Source organism: Camelus dromedarius, chromosome 4 (assembly GCF_036321535.1).
Source record: "Camelus dromedarius isolate mCamDro1 chromosome 4, mCamDro1.pat, whole genome shotgun sequence".
NCBI classification, from domain to species: domain Eukaryota; kingdom Metazoa; phylum Chordata; class Mammalia; order Artiodactyla; family Camelidae; genus Camelus; species Camelus dromedarius.
In genome coordinates this window covers 66,441,433-66,462,948 of record NC_087439.1, presented here as the reverse complement: position 1 = coordinate 66,462,948, position 21,516 = coordinate 66,441,433, and the positions used below count along the sequence as shown (strand labels likewise).

Below are 21,516 nucleotides of genomic sequence, written 5' to 3'. Positions count from 1 at the left end.
TGTAATAGACAAAAAGTAATGTGCTTAAATCAGACATGTTGACTTACTCAGTTAAAATCCATTATGTAATTTTATATGTAATATTGTGATTTTTAGTCCTTTTTCTGGAAAACTTGAACTCTCAACAGAGAGAGTGTCTTACTAACTTTCTCCATGTACTATAGCATAAAGATTAATTCAGTTTTGTTTTGTTCTGTTTTTTCATAAAGTTAAATATCAGTATGAGTGAAAATTGATTATAACAGATGAATGACAAGTGTGGTTAATTGTGAATGACATTATAACAGATGAATGACAAGTGTGGTTAATTGTGAATAATCAAATGATCCTATAGGAGAATGCTTGGATATTTAAATTAGAAATAGTAGTAAAATATTCTTTTCTAAATGATGATCTTGGGCTCTAATTTTACACTTCATGAGAGGTCTGTGCTAATTAAGTTCCATAGGGCATATCAGTTTTTTAACTGAATGGACTTCTGTTATACTTTCTGCTTTACTAACTGAGTTAGAGAACAGAATACACTACTGAACTGCTTTATTAATTATGTATTAAAATAATAATTTATTGAATGCTTATTACATGCCCATATCTGTGCTAATAAGTACATGAACATGAAAAAAATATTATGCAGTTAATGCAGAGTGATACCTCCTCTGAACCAAATAACTTCGAAAGGAATTTAACAATTTCTCATTTATCTTTTTTTTAACAGATATTATTATAAATTATAATGTGATTCATAGAGTGCATTTGCATTCTAGAAATTGGATGTAGATTCCGAGCAGAAATTTACTTGAGTATACAAAATCCTTCTTGGTGATGTTATTTGCTGTAATAATTTCTCCTAGATTATGTCTTTCAGATAATTCTACTTTGAATTTATTATGTTGTATAAGTTTTATATGGTATTAATTAATCTTGTAACAATAAAATCCATTGGGTTTTAGTTGCCATTACCCAGGGAGGAGCAATACAGCTGGCTAACAATGGTACCGATGGGGTACAGGGCCTGCAAACGTTAACCATGACCAATGCAGCTGCCACACAGCCGGGTACTACCATTCTACAGTATGCACAGACCACTGATGGACAGCAGATCTTAGTGCCCAGCAACCAAGTTGTTGTTCAAGGTAAGAGAGTTCAGAATTCACAGGAGTGGTAAATTCTTTGAAAGGTTAAAATTTTATAAACTCAGAAAAAGTAAGTATGATACAGCAAAGCACTGTTAAAATATAGTTAATTTTTCTTCATTATATAATGATAGTATTTTCCATGAACTCTTCCATTATTCCAGTTGGACCAAAATGTCATGGCATAAAAACAACTATTTTCAGCTTTAAAAATATAACATCTATCTTTAACACCTTTAGCATTTGGGTATGAGAGAAACAGGATAGGTTAAAGGGAAAGACAATAAATTAGGAGTTAGGAAAGCTAGATTCTGGACTTAACTATATAGATTTGCTTTGTGACCTTGAGTAAGACTCAGCCTCCCATTTTTGTTCATGTGTCAAATGGAAAGTTGTATTAAATCACTGAAAAGAATTAGGTTCAAAATTCTGTTTTTCTGCTTTTTATTCAAAAGAAATTTCCATCTTCATTTCTGAGATCATCATTTTTTATTTCAAATGAAAGCATTATATTCTGAAAAATCTTATACCAGTATGCAAGTCTGCTAGTCTATGGGCAAAAGTAGTAATTAAATCCTTGGTGAATTATAGAAATAGCTTTTTTCTGTTTTACTTTAGTTTTTTTTGTTTTCTTCCTGTTTCAGGAATTTTTATGGATAGAAGTTGACCATTTTTCTTTGAATTCATTTGAATATTTTAAGAATATGATATATGCCAGATTGAAAATTTCTATATTGAAGTAATAATAAATCTGTTTCTAAAAATATTTTCATTAATAATAAGTTTTGCCTTGGCTAGGTAATGACAGATGTGCCGCTTCACCATGGATAATTAATTTTGAATAATCCTAAGACACCATCTAAAGAGTCATAATTTATTTAAAGGGCCCTAATGTATTTACAGAATATATTCTGTTACTAAATAAATAATATTTGAAGAAGATAATATTTTGCTTATTAATGGGAGTAAAACACCTTTTCACTTTACATGCAGGTACTCAAAAAGTTGTAAAGCAGGATGTCAGTGAATTTGAATTCTGAACGTCAGTTTGAAGATGGTAACATGTTTAGTATATAAATCTTTTCCACTCAAACTACACATTTTAATTGATATTAATAACAAGTATGGATGATTTTATAAATAGCTTCAAATTCTCTCAGATAATGTTAGGTTCCTTATTCTCAGGATGGCATATTATTAAGCTGTTTTTAGAAGTGGTATGACAACTAGTGATCTTGGTTTTTTTTTCTTTAATAAATGATGGATCATTTAGTTAGAAAAATAAAATTTCAGTTTATTGAGCCATTATCTAATTTACATTAAGACAATGTTTACAAATAATATAATTAGCATCAATGGTACACTTTTTCATACTTTCAGTTTTGTTACAATTAGAAATTTATAATAGTTGACCATAATGCTTTATTTTCTCTTCCATTTTGCTACTTTATGAAAAATCATGGTCGTTTTTATGTCGTGGCAAGAGTCTACTTGAAATTTTTTAATATGAATTTACCAATATCAAAGGAAGACATTGAGGACTATACTCTATCTAGGAAGATCATCCAAGCTGTGCCCTACTTACCTTTTAGACTTAAGGTTGGTAAGCATGTTAACAACAGAATAGAACTACATTCCAATGAAAGATAAATTTAAGACCCCCAGACATAGGTTAAGACCTCTTTCATCCAAATGTCTATACTAATAAACACACTAAATTGGGAATTATTTCTGAGAAATGACCCAAAGAGTGCTGATTCTCTCTACATTTTAGTCAGAATCATCTGCTCCTTTTTTTCCCTTTTAATTCCAAAATGTATATTTAGATTGATGATTGACACAGATAGTTTTACCAAGTCATGGTGCTTAAGTATCTTATACCATGCTCACTGTTACTCTTTTCAGCTGCCTCTGGAGATGTACAAACATACCAGATTCGCACAGCGCCCACTAGCACCATTGCCCCTGGAGTTGTTATGGCGTCCTCCCCAGCACTTCCTACGCAGCCGGCCGAAGAAGCAGCACGAAAGAGAGAGGTTCGCCTAATGAAGAACAGGTACACATAATGCATTTACTTAGATTGTTTTAGGTCAAGTACATCTTCATATTCTGTCACAGATGTGTCTTTTACATCTGCTGACAATAGGATCTTTGCATTGAGATTTTTTTCTGGTAAAAATGATGGATTTTGCTAAAACTTCTTTATTTAATAAGCTGCCCTTATGAGATGGCTAAGGGATCAGGTGTCAATCTTTGATGATAGAGTAGTTTTCTTTCATGCAAATTCCCCATGAGAGATTTAATGCACAACTTTGCTATTTTTTCACTATTATTCTAACCAACTAGCAAAGTTATTTTAAAATTGTTTCTTTTCATGAGTAGTATTGTTCAAAAAGATCAAGAGTTTCATGTATATATCTTGAAATTAAATGTTAAGCTTTATTTATATTAAATGTATTTATAGTGTGTGATAGCCAGTCCAAGTTTTAATGCATATTATCTTTACTCAAAATAACAATTTAACACCTAAAAATTCTTCAAAAATAGATTAATTTGAGAACATCTTGTTATTGACAGAAATCTTAATATAGAGTTAGTCTTCAACAATGAAAATACTGCACTATCAAAAATGTGTTAAATGTGGGCAAAGTAATTCCCATAAAGTGAATTCATAGCTATAAATAGTTTTGTCATCAGAAAAAAAAACCAGAATAAAATAGTTTTATTTACTTATGTTTACCTTAGTATTTTTATTTATTTAGCTTAGGATTTCAATATTTAGCGTAGGATATGGAAATGACATAAGACAAACTAAAGAAAATGAAAATAAAGTTATATAAAGGTATTAAAAGTTTGAAACAGTGAAATATCCCTCTGCTGTTCACCCCAAGATTCTTCAAATGCTATGATAAAGTGAAAGAAATAGATTGAACTTAGAGGATCTGGATTCAAGTCCTGGATCTACCCCTTCTCCTGTGACTTTTGAAGAACATAACCTCTAAAGCTCAGTTTTCTTTTTTGTAAAACAAGATCCCACTATCCACCCAAAGCATTGCTCTTTGGGTCAAATAAGAGAATTCTTTTGAAAACATTTTGCAACTGCAGTGCTCTGTAGAAATAATCTGTTTTCGTGTAGTTTCATGTTTCAACTCAGGTCAACCTCTTTCGTTCTTAAAATATTTCCAGCTGTTGTGGAATATTAGTAAATTACATCTAAGCTATGAGAAATGGCAGTTTTTTCTGGGATATTAGGCAAAGAGTAACTTTTATCTGTGCTCCATCAATCTGTGATTTTCTTCAAGTATTTAAGTTATAAACAGAGCATAAAAGCTGTGTTCATATTTAAATGTATTTTAAAATATAAATTAAACTATGCATTTAATTTTTTTCAGTTTTAAAATATTTGTAAGGACATTTTGTTTGAAGGACAAATGTTTAAAATATTCAACTCTTTTTAAAATTAGAAGCAAGTTTGACTAGAAGTCTCAAGTAAAGTCTAGGTTATAAAATTTAACACAACAGCACTTACTAAAGAAACCAGTTCTCAGCAGATAATAGCAGAGCAATCAGATAGAAAATAAATCCTCTTGGTTATAAAAACAGGGGTGGGGGAAGGGTATAGCCCAGTGGTAGAGTGTGTGCTTAGCATGCACAAAATCTTGGGAAATCCTGGGTTCAATCCCCAGTACCTCCTTTAATAGATAGATAGATAGATAGATAGATAGATAGATAGATAGATAGATAGATAGATAGACAAACCGACCTAATTACCCCCACCCAAAAAAAAAGTTTAAAAAAACAGGAGAAAGATTTTAGAATGTGTCTACATAGTTTGTCTCTGTGGAACAGAAATACTTACCCTTATACAGAAAAGAGTAAGCAGCAGCATAATTATAGTGAGTAGGTAAGGAGGCAGCACTATAGCTTCTTGTCTGCTCTGCTGTATAGGGAGTTGCCCCATTTATCAAAACACATTGATTTGACTAGTATACCAAATTTCCCAGTTTCTCTATTCATTTGATTTATGCCCCCACCACACACACCAAGTTGGGGACAGGGCACACATAGCTACAGTTCCTAATAACCTTTGCTTGCCTGAGATCTTCAGGGAAGCTACCTGACTTACTCTGGACTCTTTAGTAAAATACTTTGGCTTGGATTTAATTACACCCTAAGGAAACTTCCCATTGTCCCTGCTGTGGCTCCCTTTCCCCTTTATTCCCAGATTACTGCTGGCTCTGCTTTTTCAACTTCCATTCACAAGAATCTGGCTTCTGTGACCACCATTACCACTTCTATGTCTATAGAAAGGTTCAGAAGCCCTCCCACTTGGCAAATCTAGTATTCTCTTTTCATTTCATTTTACCTTTATGGGAATATTTGACACTTCTGACTACTCATTTTCCCTTAAACTCTTCTTTGGCTTACTCACCTGGTCTTCTACCTACTTCTTAGATTTTCCCTTGGAACTTTCATCCATACCCATATATTTCAGGTATCACCTATATGCTAGTACAGCCTAATTATATATATTCTGGCTTTGACCTTTCCCTTGAGATATTATTTATTAGTGTCCAGTATGTGCTGGACACCTGATTTCTTTACATATTTTATTAGTTCTACCTATAATGAAAGAGAAGCTTATCTCCACTTTACTGAGGAGATATGGTTCAGAAAGAAGTTAAATATCTTACCACAGGTCACACCTTTTAAGAAACAGGTAGAACTGAGATATGAGCTTGGGTCTGGCACCAAAGCCTGTGTACATGCTGCATAGCAGATTCCAGTGTACAGCCATCATCTCCTGCTCTGCCACTCAAACTGGAACACATGGCAGTGTGCTGGAGACATGTAGCACCAAGAGGCAAACATAGAACGCTTTCCTTGAATGTTTATTTCGCTCAAAAGTTTTAAGGTAACAATTTTAAGGTAAAATTAAAGATTTGAAAGAAATTCACACTAGCAGTAGTTGCTTTGGACTGTGCCCCCATATTTAGTTTTCTGCCATTGTGGGTACTTACGTGGAAAAGTTAGAGAAGTACTCTCCTGAACATATTGACTAGGATAAATGTCCCAATAACGACCTATCTTCTTAAACTAAACTTTGATAAAACATTGTGATCCCCAAATTCTATAACATCCAAATTGCCATTTACTCAAAAACGAAGATAAGTAATAAATATTGTAAAACCAAATATAGATGGTTACATTATTTTGTGTTGCTGCAGTAACAAAAAATTAACAAAATCTCAGTGTCTTAGAACAGTAAAAATTATCTCCTCACTTACGTTACATTTTGGCAGCCACAGGTCAGCTGCTGTTGCTCTCCACATGCTCCCAGCCGGAGGAGGAGCACCTCTTTGAGGCCTATTATTCATGTAGCAAAAGGAAAGGGGCATTGCTTTTTAAAGCATCTGCTTGATTGTGGTGAACATCACATCCACTCAGGTACATTGGCCAAAGCACAGGCAAGGACAAGCCCAAAGTCAGTGAAGTGGGGATGTGTGCTCTTTCCACAGGGAGGGAATAGTAAAAAATTGTGGAGGTAATACTACCCACTACCCCTAGCTTATTTTAGAGGGCAGGAAGAGTTTAGTAGGTTTCTGAGAGGCAGAAATAGTAAAGGAGAAGGTTAAGTAGGTTTGATCACTTAAAAATATAAAATCTCTGATTAGCTAAGGAAAGGTAAGCTAGTAAAGCAAACAGACTTGAAACATTTTAACAAATAAAATCAGAAGACTAATGATAAGGGGCAGATTCATGGAAAATGAGTTAGAAAATAGGGCTTTTTTTTAAAGTGAAAATTCAAAATAAAGTATATGCTATGTAAATTAAGGTACATCTTTTCAACTGTATAAAACCAACCATTAATAATAAAGATGTGTTCTGTATTGAGAAGGGAAGATGTTCACCGTGGAAAAGAGCAGGTTACCAAAGAATATGTATTATGATCCCATTTTTACTTATTTTTATTACAGAAGTAAAACATACTCATTATAAGCACATCAGAAAATATTTAATCACCACTAATTGTGCCACCCAGAAGAATGTTAACATTCTGGAGTATAGTTTTGCCGCTAATATATATGTGCAAAGATAAATAATATATTTTTAGTATACATTTTTTTATTTTGAAATAATTTTAGCTTATGGGAACAGCTGTTAAAATAGTACAGAGTTTCAGATACTCTTTATCCAGCTTCCTCTAATTTTAGCACATTACATAACCAGGCTATGTTTATCAAAACTTAAGAAATTAGCATTGTTATATATTATGTATAGTAATTAACATAGGTTTTTTTGTCATGATACAATACTATTAACTGAACTATCCATATTATTTTAATTTCCTGTTATTCCACTTCTATTCCTTTTCTCTGCCAGAATCCAGTCCAGGGTACCACATTACATGTAGTATGCATGGCTCCTCATCTCCTCCAGTCTGTGACAATTTCTCTTTGCTTGTCTTTCATGGCCATGTCACTTTTGAAGAGTAGTGGTCAAGTTTCTTTCAGAATGTCCCTCCGTTTGGGCTTGTGTGGTGTTTCATTGTGATTAAAGGAAGGTAATGGATTTGGGGGGAGAATACCAGAGGCGTGGTGTATCCTTTTTGTCACATCGTATCAGGGCACACATATCAATATTACTCATTCCTGGCAGTGTTAACTTTGATCACTTGGTTATAAAGTGCTGTCCAGTGTCCCCTCTGCAGTTACCATTTTTCTCTTTTTATGCTGTTTTCCTTAGAAGCAAGTTACTAAATTTGGCCCACATTCAAAAGGAGAACTAAATTCCACCTCCTGGAAAGGAGAGTATCAAAGAATTTGTGGTCATAGGTGAAAACCAACAAAGTAACTGGTGTATTTTGGGGGAGATACTTGGAGTCTATGCCAATATATTTCTCTTTAAAGTTTTGCCAACTACCTTTAGTATTCATGAGTGAATCTTTCCTGCAGTAATTATTACTGTGATATTCTAATGAGGATTTTCTATTTCCCCATCCCTTCTACATTCATTAACTGGAATTCTTCTATAAGGACATTCTGTCCCTTCTTCCCCACGTATTTATTTATATCGTTTGACTTATGGGGAGGTTAATAGCTCAGTGGTTTAGCACGCGCTTCACATACACAGGGTCCTGGGTTCAATCCCCAGTACCTCCATTAAAAATAAACAAATAAACCTAATCCCCCCCCCCCCAAAAAAAAAAAAACCTAAAGACAGTCTTAAGGATATTTATTCTTTGGGCTATAGTTCAATATTATTTAATTATGGTGTTGTTAAGAATATTCCAGCTTTGGCCATTGGGAGTCCTTACAGGTTGGTTTCTGTGTCCTTTCAATGATGTCTTACTTTTCTTTAAGCACATTTTTACTTTCTGGCACTACAAGATCATTCAGCTCAACTTCTTACCTTGTGTTTTCCCTGCCTTAGCCTTGAAATCAGCCATTTCTTCAGTAAGCCATAGTTTATTTTATTGGAAGATGGTATTTAGAAATCAGCTGGGCATTAGGTATATGTGAGGTTTCACAGGCTCTCCTGAAAGACAGAGCTAGGGTGTGTGTGTGTGTACACACCTACACACTAGCGCATGTATGCACACACCTATATTTCTGTACCTGTTAAATACAAGTTTGTACTAGCCCCTCTGATTCTAATATGTAACCACAGAATTCATTTTAACCTTCTCTTCCCCTCTTTGCTTGTTTATAACTTTGTTCTTTGACAGAAACTTGGCTTCCCATTAAGGACAACTTATTTACATATTTGTTAAACTCTAGTATCATATAATACAGTTTCAGAATTGCTAACTTGTACCCCTGTGAGAAACAAATGTGCAATACAGTATTTATGGACAGTTCTTTTTGTTTTTAGCCTTAAACTACCAGTGAAAGACTATTTCATAGTTACTTAGGTCTGCTTCTTTTTTCCCCACCTTCTTCAGTGAGGTTATGTCATACATTTATAGTACAGTTAGATTTGTCAACAACATCTTCAATCCCAGTTCTGGGATTCTCAGCATCCTGTTTTTTATTTTTTATTTTTCATTACTTTCCTCTTTGTGTTGTATAGCTCTGTGGATTTTGACAGATGTATGGTGTTCTGTATCTGCCCTCACAGTGCCATACAGAACATTTACACCACCCTAACAAGAATCCCTTGTGATACTTGGTAGTTATCCTCTACCCCCTCTCCCAGCCCCTAGAAACCACTGACTTGTTTTCCATCTGTTTAGTTTTCTGTTTTCCCGAATCTCATATAAATACAGTGTGTAACCTTCTGAATCTGGCTTCTTTCACATAGCAAAAGGTATTTAAGATGTATTGATGGTGTTGCAGGAATCAGTAGTTAGTTTTATCCCTGGTATTCCATTGTATGGATGTGATTTATTTATCCATTCACCTTGAATTTCCTCTGTAGTTATTTCCAATTTTGGAGGATTATGAACAAAGTTACTGTAAACACTTACATACAGGTTCTTATATGAACTTTTAATGCACTTGAGTAAATATCTAGGAGTGGGCTGGCTGGATGGACTGTTAAGTCTGTATTTAACTTTATAAGAAACTGCTAAACTGTTTGCCAAAGTGGCTGTACTATTTTGCATTTCCATCAGCAGTGTATGAAAGTTCCAATTCCTCAATATCAAGTGTTATAATTTTATGTTTTATGTTTTATATTTAGGTCTATGATCCCTTTTGAGTTAACTTTCATATAAGGTGTGAAGTGTGTCAGGGTTCATTTTTACATATGGACACCTGTTTATTCCAGCACCGTTTGTTAAAAAGACTGTCCTTTCTCTATGGTATTGCCTTTGTACTTTCATCAAAATTTAATTGACCATATTTGTAAAGTCTGTTTCTTGGCTGTTTAGCTTGCTTCATTGGTCTGTTTGTCTGTCCTTTCACCAGTACAGTCCAATGGGAGAATCTTTTCATTCTCTTCTAGTCTTAAAAATATTTAGATGGAAATTTTTGAGAAACTTCAAGAGGTATCCTCCAAGTTAAAGATACCTTTAAAATTTTTATTTAACATTCATTTGAATGTTGTATTCTACTTCAAAATATAGTAATTCTTATTTTAATATGCGAATGCTTGCCACCCCTCTGTCCCATCAATTGATGCTTTAGAATGTTTTTTAATCAACTTTCCATGTTATGTTAAAATTTTATATAAAACAATTTCCCAGCCATTCTTTATATTTCTCCAAATGCCTAATCTATAATATATTAAAATGTTTGTTGCTTTAAGCTATATCTTTTTTTAAAATGTATTCTATCTAACTCAAACGTTGTAGAAATATTGCATCATTTTTCTTGTCCTTTTTTGCTTTAGGGAAGCAGCACGAGAATGTCGTAGAAAGAAGAAAGAATATGTGAAATGTTTAGAAAACAGAGTGGCAGTGCTTGAAAACCAAAACAAGACATTGATTGAGGAGCTAAAAGCACTTAAGGACCTTTACTGCCACAAATCAGATTAATTTGGGATTTAAATTTTCACCTGTTATGGTGGGAAAAGGACTGGCATGGCCACAACCAGAAAGACAAAATAAACATTTTATTTTCTAAACATTTCTTTTTTTCTATGCGCAAAACTGCCTGAAAGCAGCTACAGAATTTCATTCATTTGTGCTTTTGCATTAAACTGTGAATGCTCCAACACCTGCCTCCACTTCTCCCCTCAAGAAATTATCAGCACCAGGAATCATGAAGAGACTTCTGCTTTTTATCCCCCACCCTCTTCAAGAAGTAATAATTTGTTTACTTGTAAATTGATGGGGGAAATGAGGAAAAGAAAATCTTTTTTTTTTTTTTTTTTTTTTTTTTTTAATGATTTCAAGGTTTGTGCTGAGCTCCTTGATTGCCTTAGGGACAGAATTACCCCAGCCTCCTGAGCTGAAGTAATGTGTGGGCCACATGCATAAAGTAAGTAAGGTGCAATGAAGAACTATTGATTTGCCAAATTGACGTTTTCACATTTATGTTGTAAATTATGTAAAATTGTTGAGACATACCCTCCAAAAAAAGAATTTTAGAATGGTGTTGAAGAAATTAAGAATGAATTCAGAGTGCTTTCTATGTACATTCTTTTCAATACTGAAAACTTGTCCTTGGTTCTTAAAAAACATTCTGTATTAACTACAGCTCTTCCATAGGGCAGTTGTTGCTTCTTAATTCAGTTCTGTATGTGTTCAACATTTTTGAATACATTAAAAGAAGTAACCAACTGAATGAAAAATCATGGTATTCGAATTTTAAATTAAATCAAAGTAAGTAAAAGTACAAAGCTTGTTTTAGTTTAGTACTAAATTCTTAGTAAAAAGATGCTCATTAGTAAACCAATCCTTTGAGTTATATTACAAGGTTTTTAAATAAATGTTTTTGTCATCGCCTTCAAAACTATTTATATTGTCACTCATTTTACTTAAAAAGATATGTCTAATTAAACTGTTCCCCTTTGCACTTATATTATACCACCATCAGGAAAGCCTTCAAGATGTTAAAGCAAAGTGATATATTTGTTTATAAAATGTTATGTGTTGTAGAAAAATACTGATTTTAAATCTTTTCCATATTAACAAACTGACAGTATCCAGTGAATTTTTTTAATGAAAAGAAGTTATAAGGATTTAGTTCTTTAAAAGTACAGTATATGCCCAAGGAAAATAATTTTCTTCAGACAAATTTGAATGACTGCTGTACTGTACAACATTTGGATTGTCATTCTTGCAAACTTTTTTTTTTGTTTTCTTCTAAAAAAGATAGTTATACTTTAGCTTTCCAGTATAATGCATAGCCTTTGTTGTTCTGTAAAGGAGCTGCCTGTTTTAACTCCTGACTATAACAGCCTGTATTTGAATGTATCATACATTGTTTCTGATAACTACTTTTAATTATTATTACTCATTTTATTCACTAAGCGTGATAAATTTAAAAGTTACCCTTAAAAAAAGACTGAGGTGAATTTAAAAAATTGGAAACTGACATGTTAGATTATATAATTTCTTATTTGAGGTTATTCCTTTTAAAAGGGAGTCTAGAATTTACTGTTTTGTATTTAGTCATGGGTTATTTTTAAAAATTAAGTTTGTTAATATGTTAACAGAATATGCAGATATGGGTGTTAATTATTGGGTCCATTTTGAAAAGTAAGATTTTTAAATTAATATTTGTAAATGGTATATTTTGTTTATAACAAACCATTGTCTTTTTTCAAGGATGAACAGAGTTTATGAAGGAACATCATTCTAAGAATTGAGTGATGTAGTCTTATATTTGGACAGTTCACCAGATTCTCAAGAAGGCTTTCAAATGACTGTAAAGTTTGTTGTTTATCCTGCTGAGCTAATGGGGAAAGTTATAGCATAAAAGTTATTTGTATACCAGCGTAGATATATCATTTTCCAAAACTGGTTTAACAGAAACCAATCAAAAAATCATAAATCTATTCACAAACTTAGAATACTTTCTTAATGAATTAAAATGTCAAAACTGGACATTTTGAAAGTCATAAGCTTTATATAAATGAAAATTGCCTAGTATTTAGCAATTCAGTGTTTTTCAAAAGTTGAGGCTTTCTGTTTAATTAGAAAGTTGGTGGTCCTCTTAGTCCCTGATAAGTCAAGGCAGTCACATCCATTTTAACTGGTTGGATTTGTAAGTTATCAAGACCAGGTCCTTTGTACCTTAAGGATGATTGCACTGGTTTGAAGTCAGTTGCTTAATGCTGAGGTAATATATTCTGTTGCTGAATCTGTTTAGACCCTTGAAGAGACTTGAAGATTTCAGTTTATACAGGTAGAAGAAATTAAGCATCTTTTGTGCAGACTTTTTTTAATGAGAATTGGGGTGGGGGGGTGTTTGTTTTTAAGCATGCAGCTTTGAGAATCTTTATTAAGAAAATAACAATTTAAAAAAAAATCTTATAGCCAAGAATATATGTGGCCACATTATAAATGCTTTTTTCTCTTCATATTGGCCAAAAGGGAATAAAAATGTCATCATAGGAATCTGTATATATGCTACTGATTTGCCTAGAAAATAGCAAGTTTGGTATTGCTCACTTTGCAAATATAGGGCCATGTGGCACTTTTATCTATAGGACAGATTAACTCTAATAAAAATGAAGTGGGAGGGATTTATTTTTGATATATTGCTCTTATGAGTTTTCAAGCTTTGATAGTGTTTAACTGAAAAGTGGCTTAGAAAGGGCTAGATCCAATGTATTGACATTAGAAAAAACTGGTATCAGATGTAATTTTTAAGTTCATTCTTTCTCAAACTCAAGTACCATATTGGCAACCATAATATTGTCATAGGTGCTCTGTTCGTTTAGATATTCTTGCGGGGGGGAGGTGGCATTTGTATAATATATGTGTACATATATATATATACATACAGTATATAATCTGAAGCTCTGAGAGCTCTTACGTCAGGAATGCTGAGTATTATAGTATATTGAGGTCAGATGAAATTTTACATTTTTGCGTGTTCTGTTGCATCCCTTTTGGTAGTTCCTTGGACTGCATTACTCCAACACTCATGATTGATTTTTTTTATCTCCTAATTTCCTTCCAGGTTATTTCTTTTATTGTTGATTTTCTTTGGCTTGATACTTTTAGATTTTAGTCACTCGAGCGCCCCCTTTCCCCCAAAGTATTTGGTTTTTGTGCTTTGTCTCTGGCAGCTATGTAACAGTGGTGAGAACACTTTGAAGACAGCTTCTAAAAGGTACCACTGATTTTTCACAAATCATCCTGGGGGAGAAATTTTGGTGTTTTTATTTGAGCAGGGATTTTTGTCAGAAAATGTGTTTTGATGGTAAGTCAGCAGCAGTGCTAGTATCTGAAAGCACAATACCAGTCAGGCAGGCTATCCGATCAGAAGTCATCTGGCTGAAGTTTATCTCTGTCTCTCAGGCCTAATCCCTACTATCATTTTGACCATTTTGGGGTGACATGTGGAATCATACAAAGGCTTAGGAAGAAACAAGTTTATTTAAACCAGGATGCTTTTACTTACTTGAAGTAACGTCAATCTAGGTTTCTTCTTTCATTTCTAGTATGTTTTTAATTCTGTAATCAGCTGCAATCAGCTGTTAGCATAAATTGGTCTCTTTATTTTGAAGATCAAAAAGCTGCTTCATTTTGCAGGATTAAAATAAAGGCTAATATCTTAAAGTTAAGATTTTGAATTAAAATGGGTTTTAGAGACAATTGTTAAACACCTTTTCAGTTTTTCCAAGAGGCTTTATTTGTTGCCTTTATACCCTGAAAACTGTTGGTATATTGTTTCCCATTGACTTATTACAAAAGTTGTATATTTATTTGGATTATATTTACATTATGTATTTTGTAAATGTTTGGTGTAACTTGCACTTTTAAAAACAACCCAGTTTGGGTATTAGCAAACTTGAGAAATTCCCTCACCAATTAATTGTCATCTGACTTTTTACATCTTTTCTCCTCTCGTCAAATCATGTGGCTTTTTTATGGAAGCCTTTCATTGATTAAAATATTTTAGCACCTACAGGCTAGCCTTATAAACAGCTATAAAAGAAAAATATCAGGAAATTAAATTTGACTAGCTCAATTAATTAAAAGATGGGTTCAAACCCTATCTCACTCATTTTCATCATGGATAAAGATAGAAGGAAAAGCAACTCTCAAGTGAATAAATATTTATTTCCAATTTTAAATGAGACTCTGTCCTCACCCCAACATTAATACTGTTTATAGAATCCCAAGATATCCATGAATTTGTCTAAAACAGTAAAAGATTTTTCAAGGCAATTAATTATTATCATCATGAAGAACACATTTGACTAAGTTTTTTCACTTTAAATTGGCATTGTTAACGTCAAAGAAATGCTACTGAAATCTGACTGATTTCAGATGAGATGGGGAAAGTGAAGTGAGTAAGCCTGTGGGTGAAGAATTGTGGGATAAACTTGTTCACTCAGTTGTACAAAGCACAACTAGAATTTTTTGTTGGATGGCTTACATGTATCTTGAATACTTTTAATGTTGATATGTTGACTTTTTTAAGTTGACTGCACAGTCGCTGTATGTACTAGGAACTGGTTTCCTTGACTTTCAAGAATCAATGGCTAAGAGAGGCACTAATCCCTGAGGGGTCGAACATATCATGAAGCTGAGTCAGTATGGAAGACTTTCAAATAAATCAAACAGGGTGCTGAAGTTCCATCTGTCTCATCTGCTTGTGGTAAGTTCTTACTGATTAGTGAATGTAGCTTAAGCCTTTGTATGTGTCCTCAGGGGACAGACAAACTTTTAAGAGGGACCAGATAACGTTTGAATGGAGGGATTATATTTCAGGTGTTTTAGCTTGAAATTTATTTTTTAAAAAAATAAAAATAGAAAAAAATAGAACAAAGCCTGTGAAGCAAGTTGATATTATAAACAGGCAGAGTTGTTTAGCACAGAGAGAAAATATTGACCTGTCTGCATTCTGGTACTGTGCATACAGGTCCTAGCTGGGTAAAACAGGATACATTTTGAATTCTCACCAGCAAGTAAAAGGAAAATGAACAGTCTTCAGGAAATGCCCTTGAAAGGGTCAAAACAGTAGGAAATTCACATTTTACCTACTTTATACAGGCATTATATAATACTTGCCTACAGAAGTATGGCATTTCCAAGCTTCTGTCTGAGGAGCATCTCAGAGATGTGAGTGAATCTGAGATGGTTTAAACATTGGTAGGGAAGGAAGAAGATCCCTGCAGATAATGATCTTATGTTTGTTGGCCAAGTGAAATGGTCTTGCATTGTGTTGGGAGCTTTTATTTTCTTAAGTTTTTAAAGTTCAATTGGTAAATAAATGCTTTATAGACATTGTATTTTTATCCAGGTGCCACTCCAATTTGTATACGTAATAAAATTACTTATATTAAAAGTGGGAAATAATTTGTCAACATTTTTCCGTGAGTATAGATTAGGGTGGCAAGGAAGAGTGCTAATTCATAGTTTTCCATGTAAAGTCATCCCCAACTGATTTGTCACATGTCAGCTGTCATCCCCGCCCAATAAAGGAATTATTTCTAACCTAACTCTATCACTTGAAACTTTTTAGAAACAAAATAATCAGGGAAGCTTCTAGAGAGAAAGGTGTTTGGGTTTTTCGTTTTGGTTTTTTGGTTTTTCCTTGAGGATTGGGGTAAAGAATACCTCCCCCCAAAACTGTCAGCACAAAACAGGGTATTTATTGACTTTTAACTCTGATGCTGCTATTGGAGTTGAATACTAAATCAATAACTATAGTGAGGGAAATACATTTCTAATAAAATTCCCTACATTCTAGAAACATCCCTGTTTTAATTTTTTTACCTAAATCTTCTTGTGCTTTATCTGTGTAAAGAGAAAAAATGTACTGAGTTATAATTCATTTTATTAACACTATGTACATATTAGCTGCTTTGTGTTCAGAATGGTAGCAATTGCTTTGTATATTAAAGTGATCCTTGTGAATTTGTGAAATATTGTCATAAAGTGCTTTTTCTTACTGTACTCTTTGTGGTATCAACTGTCATAATGCCCTTTTTACACAAACATTTATGTGCAGACACATAAACATGCTTTAAAAAACTTTGTAAGTCTCTTTTTTGGGGATGGGATCTCTGTTTTGATCTTTTCTGGTCATGTTAAGCTATGTTTTGTGGACTTGGGTTTATTTTGTTAAAGAGCAAAAGTTATATTAGAATATATCATAAACTTGTGCTTCACAGGAACAGAAAACCAATTCAAGCAACAAGAATATATCTTCAGTTACTGAATTTTACTGTATTTCTAGTTTTTAGCACAAGATTTCTTTTTTCAGTAAAGTTGAACAGTGCCTATTTGAAGATTTGGAGATATTACTGCACTGTTGAGACAACCATTAGGAGACATGGCCAGCTGTCTCTGATGTCATAAAATGCATGTTTGCACTGGAAGAACGTTAAAAACAGATGACTTCTTAGATCCCCTTGTAATTCTAAAGTTCTGTGATCATATAAAATGGAAGGAAAGGGGAGGAGTGTGATTAATCTGCTCTTTGCTTAAAGCACAAGAATAAAAATTCCTCTCCTGTACTATTGATTTAATTTCTGGAAGTAAGTGGTTGCAATCTAAAGTACTTTTTTTTAAATTGCCATGATGTTAAGCTTGTTACACCTGCCATTGTATTGAAGGAATTAGATGAGTTCTGTTCCCTTTTTTTCTTCTACAAGGAGTGGCCACATAATTTTTTGTACAGACATTTTTGAGAGTGAAAGATGATATTACACAGGGACAACAGGTGTACACCAGGATCGTGCTAAGCAGATCAGGACCTCCCTGTAAGGCATGTTCAGGTGCTTGGACCTCCAGTAAAAACAGAGGGTCTTATCTTCTCTCCATCTGTACCTTTGCTGTCACTTGCTCACTTCACACATACTTGCTGAGAACACACTTCTGGGTACTGAAAAGTCCCTGTTTTCAAGAAGCTCTAAGACACGGCCAAGGAAACAATTCCAACATGTTTGTACCATTTTAGTCCTGAGCTCCAGACCCGTATTTGTCATTTCTAGTCCAACTGCAAAACAGGTCTAAAACAACTTAGTTTCTCCTCTAAATCTCTTCCTTCAGCTGATTCTCTTCCATCTTGTAGATACCATTATCCACTGAACTGGTCAAGGCAAAAACCCAGAAAAGTGCTGCTTTAATCAGTGTTATCCTTCCTCTCGTCATGCATTTTGATTTCTCCACAACTTTTAAGCACATTGACCAAACTAGGGCTTAGAATTCTAGTGTGGGCCTAACAAAGAGGAAAGGTAATTCCCAAGAGTTTGAATGTTACTTCTGTTTTTTGATAGAGGTGCAATTAGCATAACAAAATTTATCATTTTAAAGTGAACACTTCAGCGGCATTTAGTGCATTCATAATGTTGTATGACTACCACCCATATCTAGTTCCAAAACATTTTTGTTACTCCAAAATAAAAGAGTTGCTCTCAATTTTCCCCTCCCTCCAGCACCTGTCAGCCATCAATCTGCTTTCTGTTTCTGTAGATTTACCCATTCTGGATATGTCACATAATTGTACAATGTGTGACATTTTGAGTCTGGTTCCTTTCAGTTAACAATGTTTTTGAGGTTCCTCCACACTAGCATTTATCAGTACTCCATTCCTTTTTATGGCTAGATAATATTCCAATGTATGTATATGCCAGTTTGTTACCTGCTCATCTGTTCATGGGCATTTGGGTTGTTCCCACTTTGGGGCTATTGTAAATAGTGCTGTGGACATTCATGTGCCAGTGTTTGAGTCATACTGAGCATCTTTTCATGAGTTTCTTGGCCATTTGTATATCTTCTTTGAGAGAAATGTCCAAGTTCATTGCTCATTGTTAATGGTTTTGTTTGTTTTTTGAGTTCCTCATATATTCTGGATACTAGACCCTTACTAGATAATATAATTTACAAATATTTTCTCCCATTCTGTACATTTTCTTTTCACTTTCATGATAATATCCTCATTCTTATTTTTTTAACTTGGTACATTTGGGGAAAAACAACTACAAAATGGGCAGGCCATAAAAAATGCAGTTTATGTGTCCTTTTACTGTCAGTCTGCATATGTGCGCAAATGCAATGTATATTCTCTACTCCCTTTTTTACATAAATGGTGCTTTTATTCACTGAATGTGTATTGGCAAAAGTTAACATTTCACCATGTGTACATTTACCTCAGTCTGACACGTATGAAGTATCCCACTGTACAGACATAGGTTATTCATTAAGTCTGGTTTTCTTAATATTTGAAAGTTGTTTCCTAAGCATTATTAAGAATCTGCTAATAAAAATATCTTGGTATTTTTTATGTCAAACTTCATAGTCTATCTATATGATTTTTTAAGGAAAACATTAGAAGCAGCAGAACCAGTCTTAACACAAGGTTATGAAGGAAGCAGTCCCCTTTTTCACCTCTGTTATACTGTCTCCCTCTTCTAATCTCCCTGAAAAACGGTTGTTCTCAGCTAGGGAACAATTTTTCAGTATGCCATCTTATCTAGTGCTACATTTTAACCTTTCTCTGGTTGTAGAAAGAAAAGCATAACATGATTTTAAAGCAGAAAGAAACTTGAGCTAACAAATTCTCAACTTTTAAAGTGACAAAACAGAGGACTGCCCTGCTTTCCCGCAGTGCTACGTCAGTGCTAAGAGAACCCACCTCTCCAGCCTCCCCCAGCAGGGCCCTGTACTCGCCGAAGCTGATCGCCTCGTTCTTGCTGAAGAGCTCTTGAGCATGCTGCTTCTGTCTTGGTAGGGGTTCTAGGGAGCAGAATTACAACTTTCTCTGACACTAAAATAAATCCCACGTCTGTTTCACCAACTATTATGTCAGGCCCTATATCTAGACCCTCTTACCAGTATTGGTACATTAAAAAGTGATTTTTAAAAGTATTTAAATTATTTTTGTTTCTTGATTTAAAAATTGACAGAAAATTCTATCATATGTATCCTCTATTTTAAAACCACCATAAACTAAAATCTCTAGTTAAATGGAAGATGAGATGGAAATGATGTTGGAGGTGAATCTTTTACATAAGTTCATGACAGTTTTGTTACTGAGAGTATGCTTTATGTTTTGATACCCCTGAGAATAGGCGATGTAATGAGCTAACTGATCTGTTAAAGGAATCTGTTTTTCATGAGTATATGCTTGTTGAACTCCCTTTATGAAGAAGACACTGTGTTAACACTTGAAATATAAAATATGAGGTACAGTCCTTGTCTTATAGGAGCAAACACTGTATTTGGTAAGATAAAACATTTCAGACAATATTGTTATTCGGGCCTCAGTTTTCAATCTAGTGTTCAGTTCATTTAGATAAAGTATTTTGATCGATTAGAATGCTGATCCTTTAGTATGAAAGAATAAATGTACCACTAGAATCTGTCTGAAGATGGTACCACGGCTTCAAGTAGTACTATTAGGAACTAAAGCAAGATAACCTTAAGAAGTAATCTGCTTCAAAAAGAACCACGTACTTTGTGGCGGTGGCTCTAAGAACCTGATGTCATATGTGTATTTTAACTTAGCATCTTGGCAGCAGTATTTGATTCTAACTGGCAGCAAAGTCACTGACACCAATGGCTAAATTAACTGCGTAACAGTTCAAAGGTTTAGATGAGACTATGTTTCTAACCTCAGCTTGAAGACAAAGCAAGCACATTTAAAATGCACATTTATGGGATAAATTAATCTCTTTACCGTAAGTGAAAAATGTCGCAACTTTGTTGACATTTATAGTGGACTGTGTGGCATAATATCCATATATACTCTTACCCCCTCGCCCCACACATGCCCCTGAAGCACTCATTCCCCAGCCTCTGTTAGTGGCTGATGGCTCTCAGCTGTGTTTCTCAGGTATTCTCTTCATCCCAAGGATATGCTTCTGGGATCCAATGACTAATCTACACAAGGATGTAAGTCCCACCCCCTTGCCTCAGTATGGCCCAACTCTGGGCCATCCCAGCTCTGAATTCCACTGAGGACTTTCCTGACAGCATCCCAACCCAATTTCTTCCTCTTTACCTGTCCTGCTACTTTTACTCCCTCGGAGGTATTTGCTCTTGAAAGCATTCCTATGTAAATTTTCTGCACCTTAACCTTCATCTCTATTTCCCCAGGGAACCTGATCTCTGACAGCAAACCCAAAGTCAAAAAAAAAAAAAAATTACTAGATGTTCACTTTGATAACCGAACTATTCCTGCTGAATTTTTCTCACTTTTTCTTCTATTTGTAGGACAAGGGGGGAAAAATTACCTTCAACTATTTTGATTCTTAACATCTTATGAAAATGTAAAACAACCCAATCATTGCTGACTTCACTTGGTAGAGCATCCAGGCTCTCCAACTCATCCCACTCTAGCCCATCCATACTCAGAGACATTTTAACACCTCTCTCCACAGTTAGAGAGATTAAAGTAAAGGCGCTGAACTCCAGTTAATATATTTATTTCTAATAACATACCTAGATGGGGTTGGCCTTTCATTGTGGTGCTGTTGATACTGCAAGGCTTTTATTTTACTTGTTTTAAAAGACCTTCCATGTCCATAGTGCAGTACTGGCACTATATGGATTTGGTAAGCTGTGGATATTTCTATCTCATGAGTATTATTCAGAATTGTGTTTAAGTGGTACATCACAGAATGCTCAGAACCTTTAATTCGCCTTTATTAAAGTTAAACCTCTGTTTAAAATATATGTAGAAAACAAAGTATTGGCTGTGTTCACATCCAGGATACGCATTAAAAGGTTAAGAGGGAGGAGGAGGTCTTGTTTCTATTGTTCTACAAAGGAAATCTATCTCTAGTGCCAAATACCATACTGAGATTA

The 21,516-nt window shown here is 34.2% G+C and overlaps 1 protein-coding gene across 9 annotated transcripts in view; it reads left to right on the top strand.

Annotated features, from left to right (window-relative positions):
• Positions 1 to 18,814, top strand: part of CREB1 (cAMP responsive element binding protein 1) — a 57,621-nt gene extending 38,807 nt beyond the window's left edge. For 6 of the 9 annotated variants that reach the window (XM_031451913.2, XM_064485048.1, XM_031451912.2 and 3 more), the window contains 3 exons: positions 951 to 1,133; positions 3,039 to 3,189; positions 10,470 to 11,372. In XM_031451913.2, the coding sequence (XP_031307773.1) occupies positions 951 to 1,133; positions 3,039 to 3,189; positions 10,470 to 10,614 (479 nt within the window). In that variant the 3' untranslated portion in view covers positions 10,615 to 11,372. Of the gene's footprint in view, positions 1 to 950; positions 1,134 to 2,126; positions 2,191 to 3,038; positions 3,190 to 10,469; positions 11,373 to 12,351 lie in introns of those variants that run through there. The other 3 variants (XR_004136798.2, XM_064485050.1, XM_031451915.2) reach the window with 3 other exon arrangements.
• The last annotated feature ends 2,702 nt before the right edge of the window (positions 18,815 to 21,516 follow it).